This window comes from Poecilia reticulata, chromosome 8 (assembly GCF_904066995.2).
Source record: "Poecilia reticulata chromosome 8, P_reticulata-male-v2, whole genome shotgun sequence".
Classification (NCBI taxonomy): Eukaryota; Metazoa; Chordata; class Actinopteri; order Cyprinodontiformes; family Poeciliidae; genus Poecilia; species Poecilia reticulata.
This window is the reverse complement of record NC_088837.1, coordinates 6517868-6540639: the sequence shown is the minus strand read 5'-3', so window position 1 is coordinate 6540639 and position 22772 is coordinate 6517868. Positions and strand designations below refer to the sequence as shown.

General features: G+C 42.3%; 1 protein-coding gene across 5 annotated transcripts in view; it reads left to right on the top strand.

The window, feature by feature from the left end:
- Positions 1 to 22772, top strand: part of grin2ba (glutamate receptor, ionotropic, N-methyl D-aspartate 2B, genome duplicate a) — a 178459-nt gene that overhangs the window by 53397 nt on the left and 102290 nt on the right. For all 5 annotated transcript variants that reach the window (XM_008415507.3, XM_017306255.2, XM_081609718.1 and 2 more), the window contains exon 4: positions 3557 to 4189. In XM_008415507.3, coding sequence (XP_008413729.2) covers positions 3557 to 4189 — 633 coding nt within the window. The remainder of the gene's footprint in view (positions 1 to 3556; positions 4190 to 22772) is intronic.

Genomic DNA, 22772 nt, shown 5'->3' with positions numbered 1-22772 from the left:
AATTTTAAGAAATGTTACAAATCCATAGATGTAACAAAGGGATCTGAGTTTTCTGTTTTTTCTCTCTTTCTGCAGGTGTAGAATCAGACTTCTAGGATATCACCTTGTATTTCCTTCAGTCTATTGTCTTCTTTATTTTTTAACTTTTTGCCCTGCCTCTTTCTCTTTCTTCTGTCTTTGTGTCCTTAGGAATAAACCCAAAGCAATTTGTGTTTATGTACATACGTCAAGTTGTTCATTGTAGACAAAGCCGTAATGCTCCACCCGTGAAAGTAAATCTGTTGGGTTTGTCCTTGGTACTCAAACAATTTTGAGTGTCAAAATGCTGAACGGGACATTTCAACATAAATGCTTTGCCTTTCTAGTGGTCAGATTGAGCAAAAAAGTCGCATTTTCATTGTCACAAAATTTCTCCAGAGTGTTTTGTTCTGAAAATAAAAGCATGTTTTTTTGGATGTTTTTTTACGAGCCAATAGAAAAATCACCATTCAAGTTATTGGAGCACATACCTACTTAGCCGTATGGTTCAAAATGACAGACTGTGGAGCGTGACAATCCTTCTATATCTTCCAGCAGTATAAACCCAGAACTTCTATTCAAAATAAGGTGTGCAATATTTATCCGTGTTGCACCAATGTTATCGATTTAAGTTGTTTTCTTCTTTTAAGGCAGAAAATGTCGCATAAGCCCGGGTACCTGCACGGTCTTAAGTCCGTAGAAACTGCAGCGCACATTTGTGTAACTGATATGGCTGCTATGTTCCCTGTGTGGGTAATGGGGCAAATGGTCAGTTCCCTGGTTGGAAAATGGGGTCATTTAGTATCATAACATCCACTGTGCAATGTACAGGTGAGTACATGCCCTTTGTGTTCCTTCATGACACATTCTTCCAGTCACTGTGGGACCTTTTTAATGGCTGCATCTCTCTGAATGATCATTGAAATTACACAGTATGTTGGCTAATATAATCTGTAAGGGGGTGGTGAGTTTGCGTCGAGTGCCAGGAAGGGTGTTTGTGTGCGTGTGTGTATGTGTGTGGCTGCCGGGTGCTGAGTACTTGTGTTACAGGCAGCGAAAGGCAGAACAAGATGGTAATTTTGTTGTTAGAGGATGCATGAAAAGCAACATTTCTGTGTCTGTTTATTTGTAAAACTCTGTCCAAAATCTTTGTGTGTGTGGCGGGAACTTTGGTTTAAGTACATCCACTTCAGCGATGCTCAGCAGAGTGAGTGCACTCTAGACTGTATTGCCGCATTTACGTGATCAGTGCTTATTACAAAACGCCGGTGCATGCTGCTGGGTATGTGTATATCTCAGTGTCCATCAACTGTGTTCTGTATATGTAGGCCTATTTTAATTGTTGCCATGGAAACAGAGTGCTGCCAGTGAAGTCCAGATTCAAAGAGGCCAAATCTTCCTCTCTGTCTCACTCTGTAACTCTCCTTGCTGTCTTTCTCGTTCCCTCCATCCTTCTCGTTGACTTTCTCTTCCCTTTTCTCTCCTGTCCTCCAGTCGGCACTGCCTCTCTCTTGTTGCCTTCCTCTCCCCAGTACCCACTTCATGTCCTTGTGCCTCCTATTATCTCTCCCTCCTCCTTCCCCTCCCACCTCTCCACCCTTCCTGAAGAGTGGTGTGCAATTGAATATTAACACAGGGACCTGTAATTAGAGCTGACGAATCTCCAGCAATTAGTTTTCCCCTAAGAAGTTGTTCTGTCATCTCCACATGCATCCCTTTATCCCTCCTTCAATCTTCTTCTTGCTTTTTCCTCCCACTTTGTCATTCCCCGGCTCATCAGCTGTCAGCTTCACGCGGTGGATATTGTCTGCGTGTTTTTGTTTGCCATTGTAACTTCCATCTGCCTCGTTAGCTGCATTCATTTGCGAGTTGGACCCACGATGCTCCGCTCAAGTGTACGAGCGGCTACATCCACATCTTCCCTGGTATCATCTGCCCACGAAAGTGAGGCAAACATCTATTCCACCTACACCCACTCTGACTATATGCGAATAAACTCAGTGGGGACAAACGCCCTCCCACTCAGTCACATGTAAACTGTAAACATACAATAACAAACAGAAGAGAGCTTCTACTTTATGTGCAGCTTTTTGTCTCTTTTTTCTGCCAATATTTCCAATCTTTCTGCACAACCGTTTTCCCAGCAGCACTTTCCAGCTCATTTAGGAAAATAGCAAGGTATCCCTTACCAGGAAGTATATAAAGTGCCTCCAGTTTCTTCTTGGTTTGGCCCTGGGTCTCTTTCCAGTGACATGCCTTGCAAATCTCCCATTTGTTCTTGGAGATATCCAGATCGGATGGTAGAATCACCTCCAGTGGACCTTTTGACGTGGCAGAGCTGTGATTCTAATTGGTTTTTCATGAATAAGGGAGATCTGAGTCTACCTTCCCCTCAAACAAAGATGCTTGTATACAGCTTGTCATTCTTCCAATCACATCTCTTGAGGATGGGTGGGAGTTTGAAGATGGACAGAAGAATAAAAAAGATTTTCTTTTTAGTTTTATTCTTTCTTTATCATGACAAACCAGAGCTGGAATCACATTGTTGCCGACAACTCTGCCGTCTCTGCCCATTGACCAATCTATCCTACCATCACTCATGAAGAAGAGTGATGGTAGGATAGACCATCAAGAGCGAAAATTGACTCCACAGCAAGAGAGATTACAGTGTTTCTCTTGAATCTGAAGTTTCATTGCCATTTTCCGTCTGCCCACTGTTTATCGTCTCGCCAGGCCCTCCCACCCATCTGCATTCCCATTATTAAGAAACTCTATAAATAAAAAGAGAGAGTCGGTCAGTGAGAGCAAGGTACGGTCAAGTAGAACGAATAGAGTGTAAGGATGAAGGGAGGGGTGGACAGCAGAAGAGTGTTAAACTAGGCCAACAGGGGCTGACGGAGGAAGAGGGCGGGTTTCATTTCAAAGCCTTGTGAATTGTGCAGAGCGTCTCTACCGTCAATCACTTAATTAGTTTCAGCATCAGTCGGTTTGTCTGTGTCTCGGGGTGACGCGTCACTCATCTTGTTCCAGACAGTTTGTCAGTGAACCTGAGTTGCCGTTTAGTCGTCTTTTCCTCCATCTGCCCTTTCTGTCATTTTGTTTACTTGCTTCATTTTTCTCCCTACATCCCTTCTCTCTGTTGCTTTCTCCTTTCCTTGTGTCCCTCTGTTCTCCCATCCAATCGGGAAACCAGCGTCTCATCTGTAACATGTACTGTAACTTTCGTTCTCCAGATTCTGCATACATTATTGATTCATGTTTGACATTGTTTCCTGTATTGTCGCTTTAATTTTTAAGTGTCAAGCATGACTTCTTTGATGTACGCAGGTGCTTTAGAACAAGGGTATCCCTTTTTTTCTCCATCACTCCAACTCTCCAAGTATTTGAGCATATAGATATGATCTGAAACATATGATGGATTTAGCATTTGAGCTTTTTGTTGTACTCAATTGATTTACGACTGTATGCTAACTTCTGATTCCTTCTCTTCACCACCTTCCTGTCCCCCTCACTCCCTGCTCATTTCCTATCTTTCCAGGTATTTCTCTCCCATTCCTACATTATGCCTGTTCGTGGACGCTGCAGCTCCTCCCTGCCTCACCAACATGCTGGGGCTCACTTCCCCCCCCGAATTGTTGCTCAGGTGCAACACGGGGCTCGGAACCTTCATTCACCTCCATCGGTTCACCGCACCACAGGCTCGTCTTTATGCCTGCCTCTCCTTTTTCTGCTGCTCTGTCTTCTCCACCTGCCCCCAGCCTGTCACTCACGGAGAGAAAAGGGCGGCGGAGGAGGCGGTGGCGGCCATTACATGCCCATTCCGCAGCCCCCTCCGCACCACATGGCCCTGCCTAACATCCTGCGGGGCCTGAGCATCGCTGTCGTGCTGGTGGGCAACTCCAGCGAGGTGGCATTGGCAGGGGCCAGAGAGAAGGAGGACTTTCTCCACATGGCTCCGAACGTGGAGGTGCTGACCATGAATGAAACGGACCCCAAAAGCATTATAAAGAGCATCTGCGACCTGATGACGGAGCACTGGCTGCAGGGTGTTGTGTTTGGGGACGACACAGACCAGGAAGCCATCGCTCAGATCCTGGACTTCATCTCAGCCCAAACCCACATTCCCATCCTCGGAGTACGTGGAGGCTCCTCAATGATCATGGCTGCCAAGGTAGGACTCGAGAAAGATTGCAGAAAACCGTAAGCTTCTAGAATTTGCGGAAACTTTTTAAGGAATGATGGGCAGGCAGTTTGTACATTAGAAACTAAATAACTGTAAACTTCAGTTCTCCAATGATTCTGTCCTGCTTTTATGCAAAAATGTCCTACAGATTTCACTTTTTACAGACTGCCGTTAGTCCAGCATAACCTTAATGGATTTGATTACCTCACCAACCTCCGCATCCATAGTTATGAAAGTGCAATTTAAGCACATTTACCACTGGTACATTGATATGAATTATTTTCTAAGGTAAATACACATGTTTTACTGTGATTAAATGTATACCAGTGAACTAAAACGGATAACTAATGGCTACATATATTGATTAATTCGCCTCTGAAGCTCAGAGTTGGAGTGTTCATCAGATTACTTCTGTTTTTGCTTTTTCATGAAACAAATGCAAATTTAACTGGCGTGCGGTCTACGCTTCCTTTGCTTTTGGGATGTTTATGTTTTGGACTCATGGAGTAAGTTTGGTAGGTCAGCCACTTCCAGGAAGATTCTCTATTGTTTCATCATGATAACGGCTCCCACTGTGGTTTGCTGCAATCCCAAAGCCTCAGAAAATTATAGACTTGCCAATGACTGTGTTTGTTGTCTTTTAGCCTGCTTTGTGCTTTCCGACAGGTTCTATTTAAGTGATCTGTTACCTCTACCTGTCTCACAGTAATCAACCCCGAGTGTGGCTTGTAAAATTGCACCCCCCCCCCCAAAAAAAATCTGGTCAATCACAAAATATTTTAAAGGAAGAGTTGTGTGTTTTTTCTCAAGAAATAAAATCGTCTGATGTTAAAATTTCATTAAATACCTGAAACATTTACGTAAATGCAAATTCTTTTCATGTGGTGGTAACTAATTTTGCTCTCATAATTCACTTTTCCTCAATTTTCATTTTAATGTGCTATGCCATCATTCCCCTCAGCATGCCTCTTATGCACTATTGTGACTTCATGACCGCATCGTGCAAACAGAAAAACGCCTCAGTTCATGCTCTCACTTGGTGTGAAAGTGAACCGCGCTGGTTCGTATTATCTCCATGTGCATAAAGACAGACAGGCGGGCTTAGTTGGGGGCCCTGACTTGAAAGACAAACTGCCAACAGAGCTGATGCCAGCGACAGGATCAGCTGGAGATTGCACCAGGACAGCGCGCTAGATCTCTGCCTATTTACTAGGTCTTGCCTAATGGGATAAAGCAATCTGCTGCTGCTTTATCTGTGGCCCATTGAGATCTGGATTCGAGCAAAATCGGCTCATTCGCTTTGTGCCTTCTTGTCACCGAACTGGAAAATGACCAGTTAAGAAAACAAAATCTCTATCCATCCATGTGGAGAAAGTGAAACCTCACACACCCATTAGAGTTTCCTCAGCTGCTGACAACATGTCGGCTTTTCTGATATACTTAACTGTTACATTCACTTTAAAGAGAGAGCACAAGGCACATCCGAACTGAACTTGCTTCGGTCATGCTGTTTGTGTTGGGGAAAGTGAGACACATTTTCAAGTGGCAGTGTGAAGCCCACACTCGAGTACGCATACGACAGTTCCATGTTTGTCCTGCCGCACGGCGACTCCGGCTCATCCGTCCTATCGGTGTCTCCGTTGTCATCTCTGCATTTGTCTGGTGACCCTCTGGTGTCAACAGGTTGGTTGTTGTAGCTGCAAAGACGTGAGCTGGAGTGACATGGCAAGACCAGCAGCAACCACTGAAGCTCTACTCTCTGTTGCTTCTCATTACTGCTGGAAGGGAAGATATGGCAGGGAACCGTCAGCTTCCATTTAAACATGCACTCCTTCATACACAGGGACTGTTGTGTGGCACCCACATGTGGCAGGACGATTCCTGGTAGACGATATACAAATTAAGTTCAAAGTTGTTTATACCCCAACAGCAAATACAAATGTTTCTACATTTAGCTTGATTTGATAGATGATACAGAGATGGATGGATGTGCTTTATTTGTGTGGTTCATTTGCTACTAAGTTTGAGATTTGTCAATTTTTAATCCCTAATCCCCAGTGTTGTAGTATTCGAGATCGGTCTTGGGTCTCTAGACCATTTTTTTGATGGACTCGGTCTTGTCTCGGACTCGACCGCATTTGGTCTCGGTCTTGTCTCGGTCTCGGGCGCTGAGGACTCGGCATTTTATTTCAAGACCAGTCGAGACCGCACCTGTGAAAATATCACTAAACGTACAGCATACTGTCCAGTTTATTTGTTAACATCGTTGTTTTCAGTGGATGCAAAACACACCAATTAAAAACCAAGCAATTACATGTTTCTGTTACTCCTGCTCCTCCTCCCCACCTTTCACTCGCACGCAGCGCTCCAAGACATGCGCAGTGGTTTCCTCTGAGCGGCAGAAGATGTCTGTCTAATCGTCAGTAATAGAATAGCGCTGCATAAATCATAAGAAATCCGATGGCCGCAGCTAACTCAGCAGCGCTTCGCTTTCACAGACGGTGGGGACAACGTTTAACTTTTTTTGTCACTTAGAAAAGAAACTCAAACAAAGGTAAGCTCCGTTGACATAATGTTAGCAAAGCTAGCTGTACAGAGACACATGAGCATTCGTGATGAAAAAAAGTTGTCCCTCTCAGCACTTAATTATTGTGCGGAGGTGTTGACTAACTTGTTGCATTTATGGGACAAAGCTGTGTCCAAAAGTCTGCAAAATAGTGATGTGACATTCAAGAACAGTCCGATTCTTTTAAATGGCTCTTTACTTAGAAAATAGGACTGGAGTGTTACTGAGAGCCGTTCTTTGTTCTTATAATGCTTTGCGTACACTGCAGTAGCTATCATTATTTTATTTAATCATGTACATTGATATTTTTTTAATTAACAAATAAATAAAACACAAGAACGAAAGAGCACGCAGCGCATGCACATTGCTCTATGATTGTTTTCGTTCAAAGTGGCAGCTGTAATGTCTGCCATGGTGTCAGACTACCTGGCTTCATGTAGCAGGAGAGAGGGTGAGAGCAGTCACGGTGAGCGCGTTGTGCTTGGTTATTTCTTTGTTGCTCCTTGGTCAGTGTTCATAGTTGAGCGTTATTTACCATCAGGGCATTTTCTCAATTGCTATGTTTAATAGTGCAGACAGTGATGGTTTCTGACATGAGCAATATGGGCAAACACCCAGGGTGTTATCTTTTTAGGGATGGAACCAGACCTCCGCGGATTGTAGCACAAAGATGGAAGCACTTGATTTTAATATTGGTAAAATGTATTAAGTATTTAATATTCAGGTGTTTTTATGGGAATATGGATCTTTCAGATCAATTTGAGAAGCAATTTTGATCATATTTCACATTTTATCGTGTCATTTAGCGCGTTGCGCTGATCTTGGTCTTGACTCGGTCTTGACTTGGTCTCGAACCCTAAAAGTCTTGGTCTTGATACACTCTGGTCTTGGTCTTGTCTTGGTCTCGGGTTAGGTGGTCTTGACCACAACACTGCTAATCCCAAACTCAAGAATCAATATGGCTGCCACACGATTTAAACAGAGTACTGGCTGCCTTGATAAACTCTTTATTAACGCCTTTGGCCAATTGTATCTTCTTAAATCTTTCACACACTCTTCAGTGACACCTCTGAAAGTGAACAATTACTTTAGCGTTTGCCGTTATAAGCTTGTATTTGCTAACAGTTGTTAGCTTGTCACAGACCATAGGGATTAGCGTATCCCAATGGTTTTCTCTTAGCTGTAAATCACAGTTGACTATTTCTGTTAACCATTTACCTAGTAATTGGTAGATACTAACATTTCTGATGAGTACCTCAATCTTGGTCTTCCTGTTGACTGCCTATTGAATGAATGGTTTGACGTTGTTGCACTGAAAGTTTGAGGGATGTAGGAGAATAAAAGAGTAGCTGGGATGTGGAGAGAGTCACAGACCTCTGCGCGGGTTTGTACGTGTGTGCAGGGACGACATTCCCTATTAAGCACATGTACTGTACGTGCAACACGAAAGAGCAGTATTCTGTGGCAAAGGTTTAAATGGATTTCCCAGGCCATGAGGCAGAGTTTGCCTCCCCTGAGAGCTTTCTCCTGGCTGCGCTGGGGCCCTGGAGAGCGAGGACGGGGGTTGCGCTCAGGCTCTGTCTCCAAACGGATTTGTGTCTGCCTAATGGACTGAGACAATGGAGTGGCAAAAATACGATAGAGAAGGATCAGAGAGAAGGAGGGAGGAGGGGGGGAAGTGAGACATGCGGAAAAGTAGAGTAATTGAGATTGTGAGCAGAGAATGAGATTGGGTGGAAGAAATTGTGCTTTTAAAGAGAAGCAGCTGGGAGAGGAGAGGTAGGACTTGGGTGAAGAGGGTTTGGCTTGATCAAAGTGTGCTTGTGAAGGCGCTCGAGAGGTGATCGACAAACTCAGACTGGCAGGCAAAAGAGAAGAGGGCAAAAAGGAAAAACTTCCCCAAGAGACTCTGCTTTCCTGCCACTTCAAGAAATTGAATTTTATTATTTAGTCTCACTAAACTCTTTGTGCAGAATCTTTCTCGTAATTTTTTTAGTCTCTCAAAGCACTAATGTCTGTCTGACACTCCACGCTACTTGTTGTGGTTTTTGTTTACTTAAAGCCACCTACAGCCAGGGGCGGACTGGCCATTGGGAGCACTGGGACGTTTCTCGCTGGCATGGACCGCTCAGGATTACTGAAGGCCAGGACCAAAGATTTGTTTCGGGTTGCACTAAATAAAAAACAATTCAGTACTTGATTGTCTAAAACTCCCACAAACTGCAATTGTGATGGGGAAAAGACAGACGCGTCCCCTTCGTTTTCTGAGGATGCCTGTTACAGCATTGCAGACCAGGCTCCATGCAGGTGTCATGCTAAAAAGCTCAGGTTATTTGCACACCCTTTTGCGGGAAAACATAATGCTCAAAAGTCCTGCATATTGATGAGAAAACAGAAATATGACTAATGAAGCAACTTTTGAAAATATGTATAAATAATAGGTTTCTTGTCTCATGTTAAACATTTCCATCTGTTTCAATGTAAAAGTTCACTGCTAGTGTAGAAAGACAGCTGTTTGTCCCAAACCTGCTTACATTTAGTTTGCATTAATTCACTGGAATGGTTTCAAATTCCCAGCCTGGATTATTGTACTAGTCCGCCCCTCCCCACAGCTTCTTATCAGAGACAAAATGGCTGACATCCTGAATGTCAATGGCTAGAGAAACTAAAAAAGCTTCCATTGAGCCATGACAATCATGTCACAAAAGGTCTTTCACCCCACAGACTGCAGTTGTCTACTATTTTGTGCTATGCTACGTTTGGACAGGTTTCCGCCACAGGGACCAGAACCACATCAGACAAAAGCAGGTGGAACCAAGAAAGGATGGATTCTGAACCAAACATGACATGATAGAAGTAGGCTAAACAATTCCCACTAACTAAATATCCCCAGCACTTTGTTTCAGTCATCTCCTCCTCTGTTAATGTTAGCTTACGCAGCAGGAGTTTTACATTTTTACTTGCAAACACAACGTTAAGACAGTTTCTAACACTGAGCTTTGCTGTAGTGATAAGGCTAGCTGTGCTCTCAACGTTACTGTGGGTTTCTTTGTGACCCATCGGATTAGCAATGCATTTCCGTTGCAAATGTACCAAAACCTTTTCCAGTATTCTACTAATGTTTGAAAAACACAATTTTGCTGTTGCGGTGTTAACATTAGACAACAAATGCATGTGAATAAGCTTGTTCACAAGATAAGTCATTGAAAATCATGTCAGTGATGGACGAACACATAATTCAGCCACAGCGCTCATCAGAGGAGACGTTGGAGTGACAAGTCACTTATACTTGGAAACGGCTAAGTATGCCGGCGTTTTTTTTCTACTCAACTTTTGATGAATTATACGATACTGAGATACCTTTAGTGGAGCCGGCTGCATTGTCCAAGGAGGCCAGTGCCTACAAATAAGCTGTATACGAATTGGCATGATGCAAAAAATGTGTTTCTATTGCAGTTTTGCCAAATACATAAATTTTGGTATGGCTGAAAAATCACCTCATCGTACCGCAAAAACGTATAAAATATTTTTTTCCCCTGAAATTGCTGTGTTTCCATTAAGCCAATTTATTTCTATAATTCCAAATTGCACAATTTTGAGACGAATGGAAATTCAGCTAACGAGCTTTTGGAGTAAACGTGGTTGTTAGGGCGACTCTTGGGAGGTTTCACCACTGACACACGTTCTCATCACCTGTGGATAATGTGTGATTCATGCTCAATATAAAAATAATTTCCTCGATTAGCCGTGAGTGCTGTTTGAGTTATGAGGCTGACTGTTCCCTACAGTGTCTAGAGACGGCAGAAGACAGAGGGCTGTTGTTCTTTCTGGTGTCTTTTGGACATCCATTATCAAGTAAAAAAGCAGGAAGTAAAAGTAAAAGACAAAATTTGAGACATTAAGCTTAGGAAAAATAGCGCTTTGGCCATTTGTGTTTTCCTTTTCTGACTGAGCATCTCAAGGAAATGGACTGACAAAGGGTGCTGTTTATCTTTGGCCTTGTGCCACACACACGCACACACACTCTCACACAAACATGGGTGCACCCATCATGGGAGAAGGCCAAATACTGCTATTACAGCTGACAAGACAACCCCTCCTTTTTCATTACACATCCAAGGAAAAGAGGGTAACACGGAGCGACACAGCAGGCAGAAAACACAACATTTAGGTTTTTAGTGAGAGTAGCAAGAATCTGGAGGACTAATACAAGATAATTCCATAAAATCTACTCTCTGGAGCGGCCTACTGTCGGCCCGCATGACGTGTCGAATTATGATCAGAAATGTACTTTTCTTGCTCTCACATGCAAACAGAGTTTGTAGGTGTTCAGGGATGAAACACAAAGCTGAGCCCACTGTTGGCGTGCCCCTGGGAGACACAGGCACTCATTTAAGTCCGGTAAGATTAAACATGGCTCGCAAAGTTGAGGCATGCAACGGATCCTTCGCTCAGTAAGCCCCATTCCCCCTTCTGAGCCTTCCGGGATCCGTAATGAGTACAAAACTGGATATTTTAGACGGCTTCCTCTGGAGGACGGAGCGGAAGTGCAGCAGCGGCTCAGCAGTAAAAAAAAAAAAAAAGTGGAACTCCAGCTGCCACGCCTATTACACGTCCGCACACTGTATGCCAACGGGAAGTTCTTCTGTAGTCGGTGTGAAAGAGGGGAAAAGCTCTGAAAGAGGGAGAGCTGAAAAGATGGGAGGAAGTCGAACGGGGAAGGGAGGGGGGGAAACGGTGGAAGGCAAAGGGCATCGCATCTATATCAATGAATGAGATTGGTGAGGGAGGGCCGGGCGGTAAATAAGAGGATGAGTGCAGGGCCGCATGACTGGGAGAGGGGCGAAGGAGACGGGGGGGGGAAGACGGAGTGACACAGGGAGGGTGTTTGCAGCAGGTGTGATGCCATCTATCCATGGAAGGAAAACAGAAGCTGCCTCTTTGCTCTGGAAATCACAGCCTGAATAGAGGAGGGCTGAGGAAGAAGAGGGATGGATAGAGCACAGCTGTGCCCGCTTCTGTGAAAGACGTGGTGTGATAAAGGAGGAGGAAGAGGCAAAGGGACTCCTCCGGTGGTTTAGCCAGTGACTTGCAAAAGTATTCACTTCCTCACATTAAAGCCACAACTCCCAGCTGGTTTTACTGGGATGCACAAAGGAGCGCATAAATTATGAACTGGAAGGAAATTTATAAAAGTGCCTTTACTTTAATAACCCTAGATCAGTTGTCTCAAACTCCACTCCTCGTTGGTTGGTGTCCTTCGACTTTAAGATGTCTCTCTACTTTAACTCACCTGGCTGCAATATTAGCTCATTAGCAGAGCTCTGCAGAGCTTCACTGGATGTTTGTGAGGCAATTCAGCCATTTAATTCAAGTGTTTAGGACAGCGGACACATCTAAAGGTGGCAGGACTCTGGCCCAGTTAATCTAGTTTGGTAAAAACCAGCCCTTTGTTTTACGCTTTGCTTCGTAAAGTCTGGAAAGTCGGTTGTTGAGAAACAGTTCCTACCCAGAGGCGTGGGACTCTGTTGAGGTTTTAAATTTTACCCGATCGCTAAAGTTAGCCTGTGGCATGTGTAATGCGCCAGTTCGACCCTACAAAGCTTACCGGAAATTGCCTGTGCTGTAAACAATCTTTCTTCACCGCAAAGAGAGAAGAGCAGAGCTCGATGAGGTGACTGTTGATGTTAACTCAATATTCAGAAGTGTGGCCAACATGGACCGAATGGCTGCGTTCACGTCCTCCACTGCATTTACTAAAACTACAGACAGACTAAAACAGCGCAGAAAATCAACATCATCATTCACAAATTCTTCTTCTTCTTTGGTTGAAGTTCTACCAGAGGGAATCTAAGTCAGTCGGAGACTCCAATTACAAATCAATAGCATCAATGAAGTTCATTGATGCTTTCCATCCAGCCTGACTGTGCTTGAGCATTTTTTCAGAAAATAATGTGTAAATGGGAGAAGATATATCCCAACAGAGGAGTGATTCTATAAAGCATCGACACGAACCTGATGGATACAAAGTGCATGTCATTTTTTGTTTTCATTCGTAAAAAAGGAGATTTCAAAAATCTAATTTTTTAGGCTTGATGGTGTCGCATCAAGCCTGAAGGTAGCATGTCTGGCTTACCTGGAGTTAGCATGTTCTTCTTGTGCATGCATGGGTTCTTTCTGGTTACTACGGTTGCCTCCATCAGTCCAAAAACAGGACTGTTTGGTTAATTGGTCTCTTTAGTTAGTTCAGTTTAGATATGGGTGTTGAAATCTGACGATGAGTTCAAGAGTACGAAAGCCTTTGCGTGGAGCCGTTGTGGTTGTCACTGCCAGTCTTTTTACGTGGGTCGCCCTGCTCGCTGCTGCTCCACAGAGTCTGTTTTACTGCAGCAATCAGTGCCATCTAAAGCTCTGGCTAATGGTCATATTATCAAGACATGTTGAGCTATTTTTCCCCTGCTTGTCTAGAAGGTTTGGCTTTTGTAGCGGCACAAATAGCTGCAGTTGTCATTGATCACCCCAGGGCCACAGCACAATAAGTACACAGAGCTAATCCATAAGAGTCGACCGCTGCTGCAGATCTGGAGCGATAACATCCACTTGTACATAGGATTTAAATTCAAGACGGTTTGCAACTAATGAAAAGGAGGAAGGCAGCCAATTTAGACCACCTGAGAGGAACAGGGATAATGTGTAGCATTTTCACATTAAAAACATATACAGGGCGACACACGGGGGGGAAAACAGGAAGACTGTTTTTCATGAATGCACTATTAACTTTTGCCCAACTAATTTGAGCTTTTCATTGTTTTCGTTGTGGTAATTTTCCTGCGGTTGTGCTTTTCCCCTCTCTGTGAGAAGAAAGGCAGCGATTCAGTCCGAGAACAGCTGCGTCTGCACGTCTGTCCTCGTGACGTTTCTTCAGAGGAAACGGGTCCGATCATAGTGCAGAACCGGCGTTGAGCTGCGTCCGGGGGTATTTGTCGCGTCCGCGCGTGTGACACGTTTAATCACAGCTCACGGGTAAACTCGGCGAAGCAGTCACCGCCCATACTGTTTTTGTTCCCCCTTGCTCCCAGTATTTACCACATCGTTGGAGAAAGCCGTCCCTCGATTTTATTCAACCCCCCCCCAAACCTCCCAAAAAAAGACGACTCCTGTCAACACTGTTCCTCTTTGGAGTGCACTGCCTCAGTCCTTCTGAGGTTCAACAAAATCTCCCTGCATTTATATCGGCAATTAACGTTGTACAATAGAGCCTATTGTTGTAGTAATCGCTGAGGTCCTGTACTCTATTAATGTAATGTGCTGCTCAGCTTGGCAGCACCATGTCTTTGCTAAAACAGATGCAATTAGGAGCATTTGTAAACGATAAGAGAATTAAAAGTGAGTGTTCCTTTGCCTCGTGCCTCTTGGTGTGCCATTTTTTTTATTTTCCTGCTTTTTATTTGTTCCCTTCATTCATTCTGTGCCCAGTAAAACACCCTACCTGCATCTCCTCACCCCAGATTCACAGGCGCATCTCTTTCATCATTTGAGAGAGCATTGCCGTTTTGAGTTTCGCGAGCAATGACCTGGAAATTTCTTTTGTGTGAAACTTTTGCACACATGTGGAGATTGCATCTTCTTCCTCCTTTTTATTGGGACACAGAGTGTCACCGGGGAGTATGGACCGAAACACAGGTAGGTTAAAACTTCTAAAAAAAGAGCAGGCGATCCATGAAGCAAACAGAGAAGGTACCTGAGCTAAACGCACATATATGGATCTGATAGAAAAGGTCGTTGACTGTAGACTGGTAGGGTTAACTGGCAAAGTGAACACGCAAAAATGATGAACAAATTGCGCAGGGGAACTGTCATTAGAAAACAAAACGGGAAGCAAATTAACTGCATTCTAGGGAAAACCTGGAAGGGAAGCTTTTTCTAAAGTTGAATGAACAGTTGCAGAAAAAACGATTCCTCATAAAAAATAGACTCATTCATTTACTGTGCCATCATTTATTTACAAATCATTTAAAATACAAGATAGCAGCTGACTGTGAGTGTTGAACAAAAATATAAAAACCAAAGAAAAACAATAAAAAATATAAGACAACTATAAGAATATAATATAAGAAAATAGATTATATATTTTCTTATAGTTGTCTTATATTATATAAGACAACTATAAGACAACCGGATTGATCCGGTACAATCCAATCATTCAGATTTAAATTTAATGACATTAATCTACTTTGATTTTAGCTGTACAAGCAAGTTTAGTTTATGTTACCAACTGATAAAGTTGTTTGTCTCAGTAGATTTCACAGTCACTACGTTTGCAACAATCCCTCTGCCTAAGCAAGCATGTGGTGACTGTGGAAAGAAATGACTCCTTTTTAAGAGGAAGAAAGTTTATTGATCAAGTAAATTATAAGTAAACGAATCGGATGCATCGAAAGGTGATGCCTAGAGCACCGTAGCTTCACACCGTTGGGTCACATAGCAGAGACACAACAGTGCAGCAGGATTTTGAGTTAACATAAATTAAACCAAAACCTTAGAAGAAAATAATAATGTTGTCCTTCAACTGCACAAGCTATTCAGCCATAATTAAGCTGTAGTTTGATAACAGATTTATGACAAAATAGTAAAAGGTATTGAAAATGGTAAATGGTAGAAAATCTTTTCTTTTTATGGTTGTGCTGACTTTATGGTCACACCTGACCATTCAAGCTCACTCGCTAAATTCCTCATATTTTGTCTCCTCCTACTTCCTCATTGTCCTGGTTTAGTTCGTGTTGCGGCCCACTGTGTGTGTTCCACTATTTTACAGAGACAGAGAGAGAGGCAGCGAGACGGGAAGATGTGGGGAAAAATATCGTGAGTCCTAAATTTATGTGCCCTATTTTCCAGCCCTGTTGGTCTCAATTTACACAGGCCATTTAGCTCCCTCCATAACTTTCTCATCCACACCTCAGCCTCCCTGAGCTGCCTTCCTCTCACCTTCTCTATTTCATCTTCATGAAACAGAAGATGAAATAGAAAAGCTAGGATGTGTAGATTGCATATATTCAAACAGTATAAAGCCGAAACGTTTGTAGGATTTTGTCTTTTTTTTAAGTGATGTGTACTGGTCAAAAGTGAAGGTCTGGTCAAAAGTTGACACACATTTATCATAAGAATGTAAAGCTCTTTTTAGTGATGCATTTTATTTGATTTAAAGGTCAAAATTATACATTCAAGCTCAAACACATATTTATGAATCCACTGATACTTGGTTTGAGGTCTAATGCAACTTTGAAAGGCAGTTTCTGTAGTAGCCAATCAATTTCTGGCATCATTGTGACCATTGAATTGAATTTTTTTCTATCTTTTTTTTTTTCTTTTTTTCAGTGGCACCCTAGAACGTTTTTGTAAAGGGTGGTCAGACCAGGCTAGTAAAAATTTTCTTTCTTTCTTTCTTTCTTTCTTTCTTTCTTTCTTTCTTTCTTTCTTTCTTTCTTTCTTTCTTTCTTTCTTTCTTTCTTTCTTTCTTTCTTTCTTTCCTTCTTTCATTACCAGTTAAACTGATTCAGAATAAAATAAAGCAACTACAGGTGAGAGAATGTTCTGTATTTTCACATTCCTGTTGGGAAACCCACGTTTGTCCAGACCAGCTAGTTGGGCGCAGCGTTCTTTAAAATCCTAATTTAAACCCTCCAAGCATAGATCATTCATATTTAAGTTTATTTACTTATTTTTCATCTTATGTGGATTTGGAAAATTCACAGTAGAATCAAATTTGTGCGACCAATTCATTAAAAAAAAATATTAATCAGAGTTGTTGGTTGTATGATCACTATCTTAATCCCCTCAGTGAATGGATGTATATTTCTAACATGTACTTTATTTCTTATAACAGTTATATTATTGAACTCATCAATGAAAATACTAGAGCGACAAAATTACTGCCAGACATATTAATAAACACAATCTGGAGATGTGACCAATCATCTGCAGGTTTATTAAAATCCCGTAGAAACATGTTGAACTGGAAGCCATTATTATCATCCACTGCCTCACTTCCCAGAGGTATAAGGCATCACCTGACATGATCAGCAGGTCAAAGGTCAGTAAATCCCATTGCAGCAGTGTGATGAAGAACTACTGGCAGATCGATTGCAACAGTTTGTTGGACATATGTGCTTGATCGCTGGTCAGACTCCACGAAGCCTGAAGACGCACACCAGTCCATTACATTGCGCCACGTCTACCAGCGAGCCACCACAGACGGACCTGCTCCCGTTTGAGATAAAACTAAAATCGGCTACCCCCACACCCCATCAAAAGCAATTTTTAAAAACACCGGTGGAGATGGCGTCTTCATTTAGGGCTTTTATCTTTACACAGGGCGACGCCGTGTCTCGTCTCTCCCTGTTCTCCACCACTTTTCAACCAGAGAAGGCATCGGACATGAAAGAGCGGTGACTCACTCGCTCACCTGAGTCCTGGCCTGTCGAGAACTTGTGTTTCTGTCACAAAACTAAGTGCAGCAAAGGAAGACTTTGAATAGCTTTTCGAGAGCTTTGGTTGTTGTTTCGGAGAAGATTTTAAAAAAAATTTAAGAGCCTTAAAGACTCCATAATGAGTGAGAATTTGGGTAATGTAATTTTTCTGTAATATTTATGAAGTCATTTTTCACACCTGCAAAATGATATTCAGTCATATTCAATGAATTAGAATATAATTTAAAATTTATTAGATCAAACTTGATATACTGAGTGAAACACAGACATACCTTTGTTTCTCAAGCCTTTGTTTCTTGTCCTGTCGCTGCAGATTTGTTCACAGTGATGGACTTTATTTCCGCTCAGTTATATGGAAATGCCAGCTGGATTTTGGGAATTTGCTTAGTGTAGTAACTCATAAACCTGGAAGTCCACAACTCTGTGTTGTTGCTGTATCAACCACATTTTCTCTCACAAAATTTCCTCCTCTGAACTCCAGTCATTTTCCTTATCCCACCTTTCACCTTGCACCCACCTTTACCCATAGCAATCTCATCTTTGCCCGTCTCCTCCTCTCCTCCCCGATTTAGTGCAATGGGGCTCCATATTTGCATCGAGAGTCGGTGCGTTTCCATATCGGACGGCAGAAGACAGACGGTAATAATTAGGACCAGTTAATTACCGAAGCTTTGTGACGCTTCACAAAGCTTCCCCTCACATCCTCCTCCATAACCTTTACCGCCCCTCTGCCCCCGCTGTTTAGTCACCACAACAAGTCCCGTCTGTCCACTTTCAAACCTCTGCCGCTCTCGTTCCCGCTGATGGACATCGACGCCGTGGCTAACAGGCTGCGACAGATTCTGGCCCAGCAACACCCACTGTGTTCCTGTGAGGAAACAAGCGATCGAGATTTCACCGCGTCCTCGCTGTGGGAACGTGTGGCTCAGAGCGGCGATCAAAGGTGATGACAGAAGCATCTTAACATCCGGCGTTTTTTTTACATTTTTGATGCATTGTCTGACATCTTTCACTTTGGACACGATTCGAAAGACTTTTCTGAAAATATTCTTTGGACTGACGGGGCAAAAGGGAGAATTTCATTTGTATTGAACATCATCAGCATATTGAGAAGCTTTTTCTTCCAGTATAAAATAAATGGCGCCGTATTGCCTTTACCTACCCATAAAATAGAGGCAAAAACTATCATGTTCATGAAAAGTTGCAGGCTTGTTCTTTTGTCCAAGTCATTTTTACTTTAGTTTTGATCATTTGCCTCGACTCTCAGTTTTTGTTTTGTTTTGTTTTTCTACGTAGCCCACATTGCATCACTAACAAAGATGTCCACTTGTTACCTCTCAAACCTCCCAGCTGTCATGTGTGGTAAGATAATGGTTTCTAATTGCTGCCACTGCATTTGTTTCAACAGTGTCCATTCTCTGTCTTGACTTTCTGTGTTGTGAAACTATCTCTTAAGTCTGTCCACAAGAGAGAGATAAAAAAAACAGGAGATCAGCCAGAAAGAGAGAGAACATATAAAACAAAAGGGAGGGAAAAAGGACAAGTGGAGGGGCATGTAAAGAAGACAGAACGGCAGATGGAAGAGGATGAGATGTAGACGAAGGAAACCCCAAGACTGATGTGCTCACTTAATTATTCACCGGTGTTCGGTCAAGCTGGCCACATCAGAGCTGCTGGCTGAGAGACTTGGAGAGGCAGCCGACGCGCGTGAACCTGCAGGTTGCCATAGGAGCCTGCGGGCTGAAATCATCTAAAGATGTTTGCAGGATATGTTTGTGACATGCTGAAAGTCGTCCCTATGTCCACCTGAACCAACGAGGAGAGAATTATTCAGAGCAGCTGCAGAGGCGCTCAGGTCAGCTAGGAGAGTATAACACAACATCCCCAGCCACGGTGGTGGCAGCATCATGCTGGGAAGCTGTCCAGAGGTGGTGGGGAGATGTGTTGAGCTCAGCTAAGCTGATTAGGGGCCCTGAAAAAATTTATTTAGACTTTTCTCTCAGAATTTTCTCAGACTTGAGACTTTAATCACAAAATTCTGGCTTTTTTCCTAATAATTCAGACTTTAAAGTCTGAGAAATGTTTTATTTTTTTTAATGTAATGATTCCGTTGTTTTCAGTGGCTCTATTCCATAAACACAATCAGATCTGCCATGTTACAGTTTAGATCAAATCGTATTAATGCCCCGCGAACGTCCAGACCTAAATCCTACTGGGTTTCTGTGGCGAAATTTGAAAATGAACGTTCAACCAGGCATTGTTGTCCTTCCACTTCCCTGTTGTGATCTACTTTGTTTGGTCTATGTCCCGTTAAGATGCTTGGAAAGTAACAAAGTTCAAGAGATATTAATACTTTTGCAAGGGCACTATGTCTTTTTCTTTCTCAGTCCTCATTATAATTTAAGCACCTATAGGTAGAATAATATATCTTAAGTGAAAGGCCTCAGTTTTTACATTTTTTTTGTGCATTCTAACATAAACATAATGAAGCCACAAGAGAAACGTTCCCAGAGGTTTCTATTCTTCTAGAGCCGTGCGCTTTAAAAAAAGAAACGGAAAAATTCAACCTGCATTGTGAGTTTATTCCTGGTGTAATTGCAAATAAAACAGCTCTCATATTTGTTCACTTTTTTTTTTTTATAAATCTTAGCACCTTGTGTTTTTTAGGTTCTTAACAAAGCAACCACTCCTTAAGGTTAAAGAAAAAACAGAACAAAGATCTCTTTGCTCAACCCCATTCTGTCTGCTTGCATCTCTCTCGCTGTATATATGTTGTTTTATCTCAACTGCTCCGCTCTCCTTTCTTTCTCGCGTCATGCGAGTCAAGGCTTTTGTGATGAATGCAAATGCCGCCCCTCCCCTCGGTCGTTCTTCCCATATTACAGCGAGTGCCGTCGCCTCTTAGGCCCTCGCTCCCGTCTCCGTCTGCGCCCGGTCTCTGCGGGTTGGTCGACGGGGCAACCTGCCCGGCCTCCAGCGCCGCAGACACAGATACATGAGTCACACACGGCACAGTACTGTGAAAGGAAGAAAGCCACCTCCGGGATGTCTGGCGTTTATTCTGAGTCCAGGATGGAGACTTCGACTTTGTGGGATAAAATGTTCTTGTTAAATCAGTTTTTAAAAAACCTGAAAATAAAGAAATGCTTATTTCATTCCCTACATATGAATCTCTCCATTTCACGTGTAAAAATAACAGCATAATCACTCGTATGGCCCGTTCAAGTGCCAACCCAGACATGCAGGGCACCTGATGTGCTCTGCAGCAGGAAGTAAACAAGGACGCACTCAAGATTTTGTTTGAGCTGTCTTTATTAATTTTTTTCTCATCATATTCTGTGCCACCCTATCCATATTTATCAGTTGTTATAAATCAATCTGACACAAGAGAGAATTGCAAAGAATCTTCTTTCACCTTGTCTGTGGCCAAATGATTTAAACTGGAAGGCAAAGTGAGCTTTGAGGTGGGAAGTCTGTGGATGTTAAAGAAACCTGAGAAAATACAAATGTGACTTTGAAGACTTGGTAGCGGTGCGCTGAAGAAGAATACCAAGCAGTTATTATGTAATAATCCCACCTACAAAAGAGTTATTGGCTTTACATGAATATGGTAGCATCATTATATACACATAATCTCTGACTAAATGTGATGCACTGTAGATTCATCCACGTTTTGGACAACGTGTGTATTTGGATAAAGGATTTAGAAAGTTTTGTTCAGGTCTCGTTTCTTTTCTGTCCTTTTATCATCACTCATTTCGTATTTTATAATATGAACAAACAAAGGTTAAATGCTAGACATACAGTTCTAACTGCTCAAATAAGTATCAGCTGAACTGATCAGAAAATTGGTCAGGCTGCCGTCAGTTGGAGCCAGTCCAAGCAGTGAGTCTGTATAATGTAGCACGATTTTTAGTAAGATTATCATTACTTTATTGCTGTAACTTTTTTTTAATTATTATTTTTGATTGGTTTTTTTGTTACTATGGGATGGAGATTGAATGCTACATATATTTTACCTGGAGCCAGCTTTTATTAATTTAATTTAATGACCCTAAGCCTGAATGGTTTCTGTTTTCTAGAACCTAAAGATAAAAATAAAATCTCTTTTGCTTTTTTTTAGAATAAAAATGAAAACAACATGATTAAATAATAATATTAATAAATATATCATATGGACATTTCAGAAGCTTGACAAGTCATTCTTTTTCACTGCGCCTAGTAAGTTTTGTGGTTCTCTGGATGAATTTTAGTGTTAGAAAAGTTGCAAACCTCGAACTAAGCAAACACTTTAGCCTAAAGAGTCTGTCTTAAAGACATTTTGAAAAATGCTACAAAAACAATTAGCATTTTATGGAGGTACACATAAAATAAATCACATAGCAGTCATATTTTGAGTATAACATGCCCAAAGGTTTGTTTTAGTAGCTCAAAGGAAGGATAGAAAGTATAAATTACCTAAAATAGGCTCTTAATCACTTAATGATAAAATTGGATACATTTATTATGAGTTTTACATAATTGTGGAAGTTTTTTAGCCTATTTATTTTTTGCTAATTCCCTTTATCGTCCTTGTAATTAGAGATCATCATTACAAACGCTGATCGTCGTTTCGGTTATGTCAGTCTTGTGTCCTTCTCTTCTCCGTCTTCCTGTTGTTTTTTTTTCTCTAAAGGCTAATTTGCAAAGTCAAACTGGCTTAATAGACTTTTATTGGCGGGAGGCGTTGGTGGGGCGGCTTTTACACAATGCAACAGGCTAATAAACAGAACTCTGTGTACCAGGACATCATCTGCGCTCGTGCAACCCTGCGCCTGCCTTATTAACTGACATCAATAAGCGTTACGTTTGGGTTTGTGGCATTTTTGGGTCACAGCTCCCACCGTCGCAGCAGTTTTTTTTTTTTTTTCTTCCCCCCACCCGTACCGCTCTTTGATTTATGGTTATTTTGGTAGACAGGCGTGGATATGGAGCATGAAGCCAGTGCTGTGTTATTACCTTGTTTGCCACTAGAAGTAATTGACTGCTGAAGGGAAGTGGGCGTCATGCTATACTGTATTCTGTGCTTTTATATCGGTAAGTGAACCATGTGACATGCAGCAGCTTCCAAAAACCCACAGCTAAATTTGGATCCTTTTGGCACCTGACCCCCACGCAATGACAAAGCAGCACTACTTTAAAGACCTGAAATGAGATGCTGAGTTTATATTATGTTTGGCACCATGCAGTAATAGAGATATCTAGAATGGTTAGTATGATGCACGGGGGGAAAAAGCAAAAAAAAAAAGTTCAAAATAAAGTGCCCCGGTGGATTTCAACGAGAACGAATCTCTTGCTCCTCTTCGGCTGAAAGGGGCGTAAATCCACATTTCCGTGTGCACCCGAAGGTCTCGGCGAGGAGCGCGGAAAGATTTCATCCCCGTTTTATGAAAGCACTTTGTATAAAAGCCATTATCAAGATGACGTGTGACCACGTTGTGAAATATGTTTTTCAGCACGCGGAGCAGAACAGCAGCCA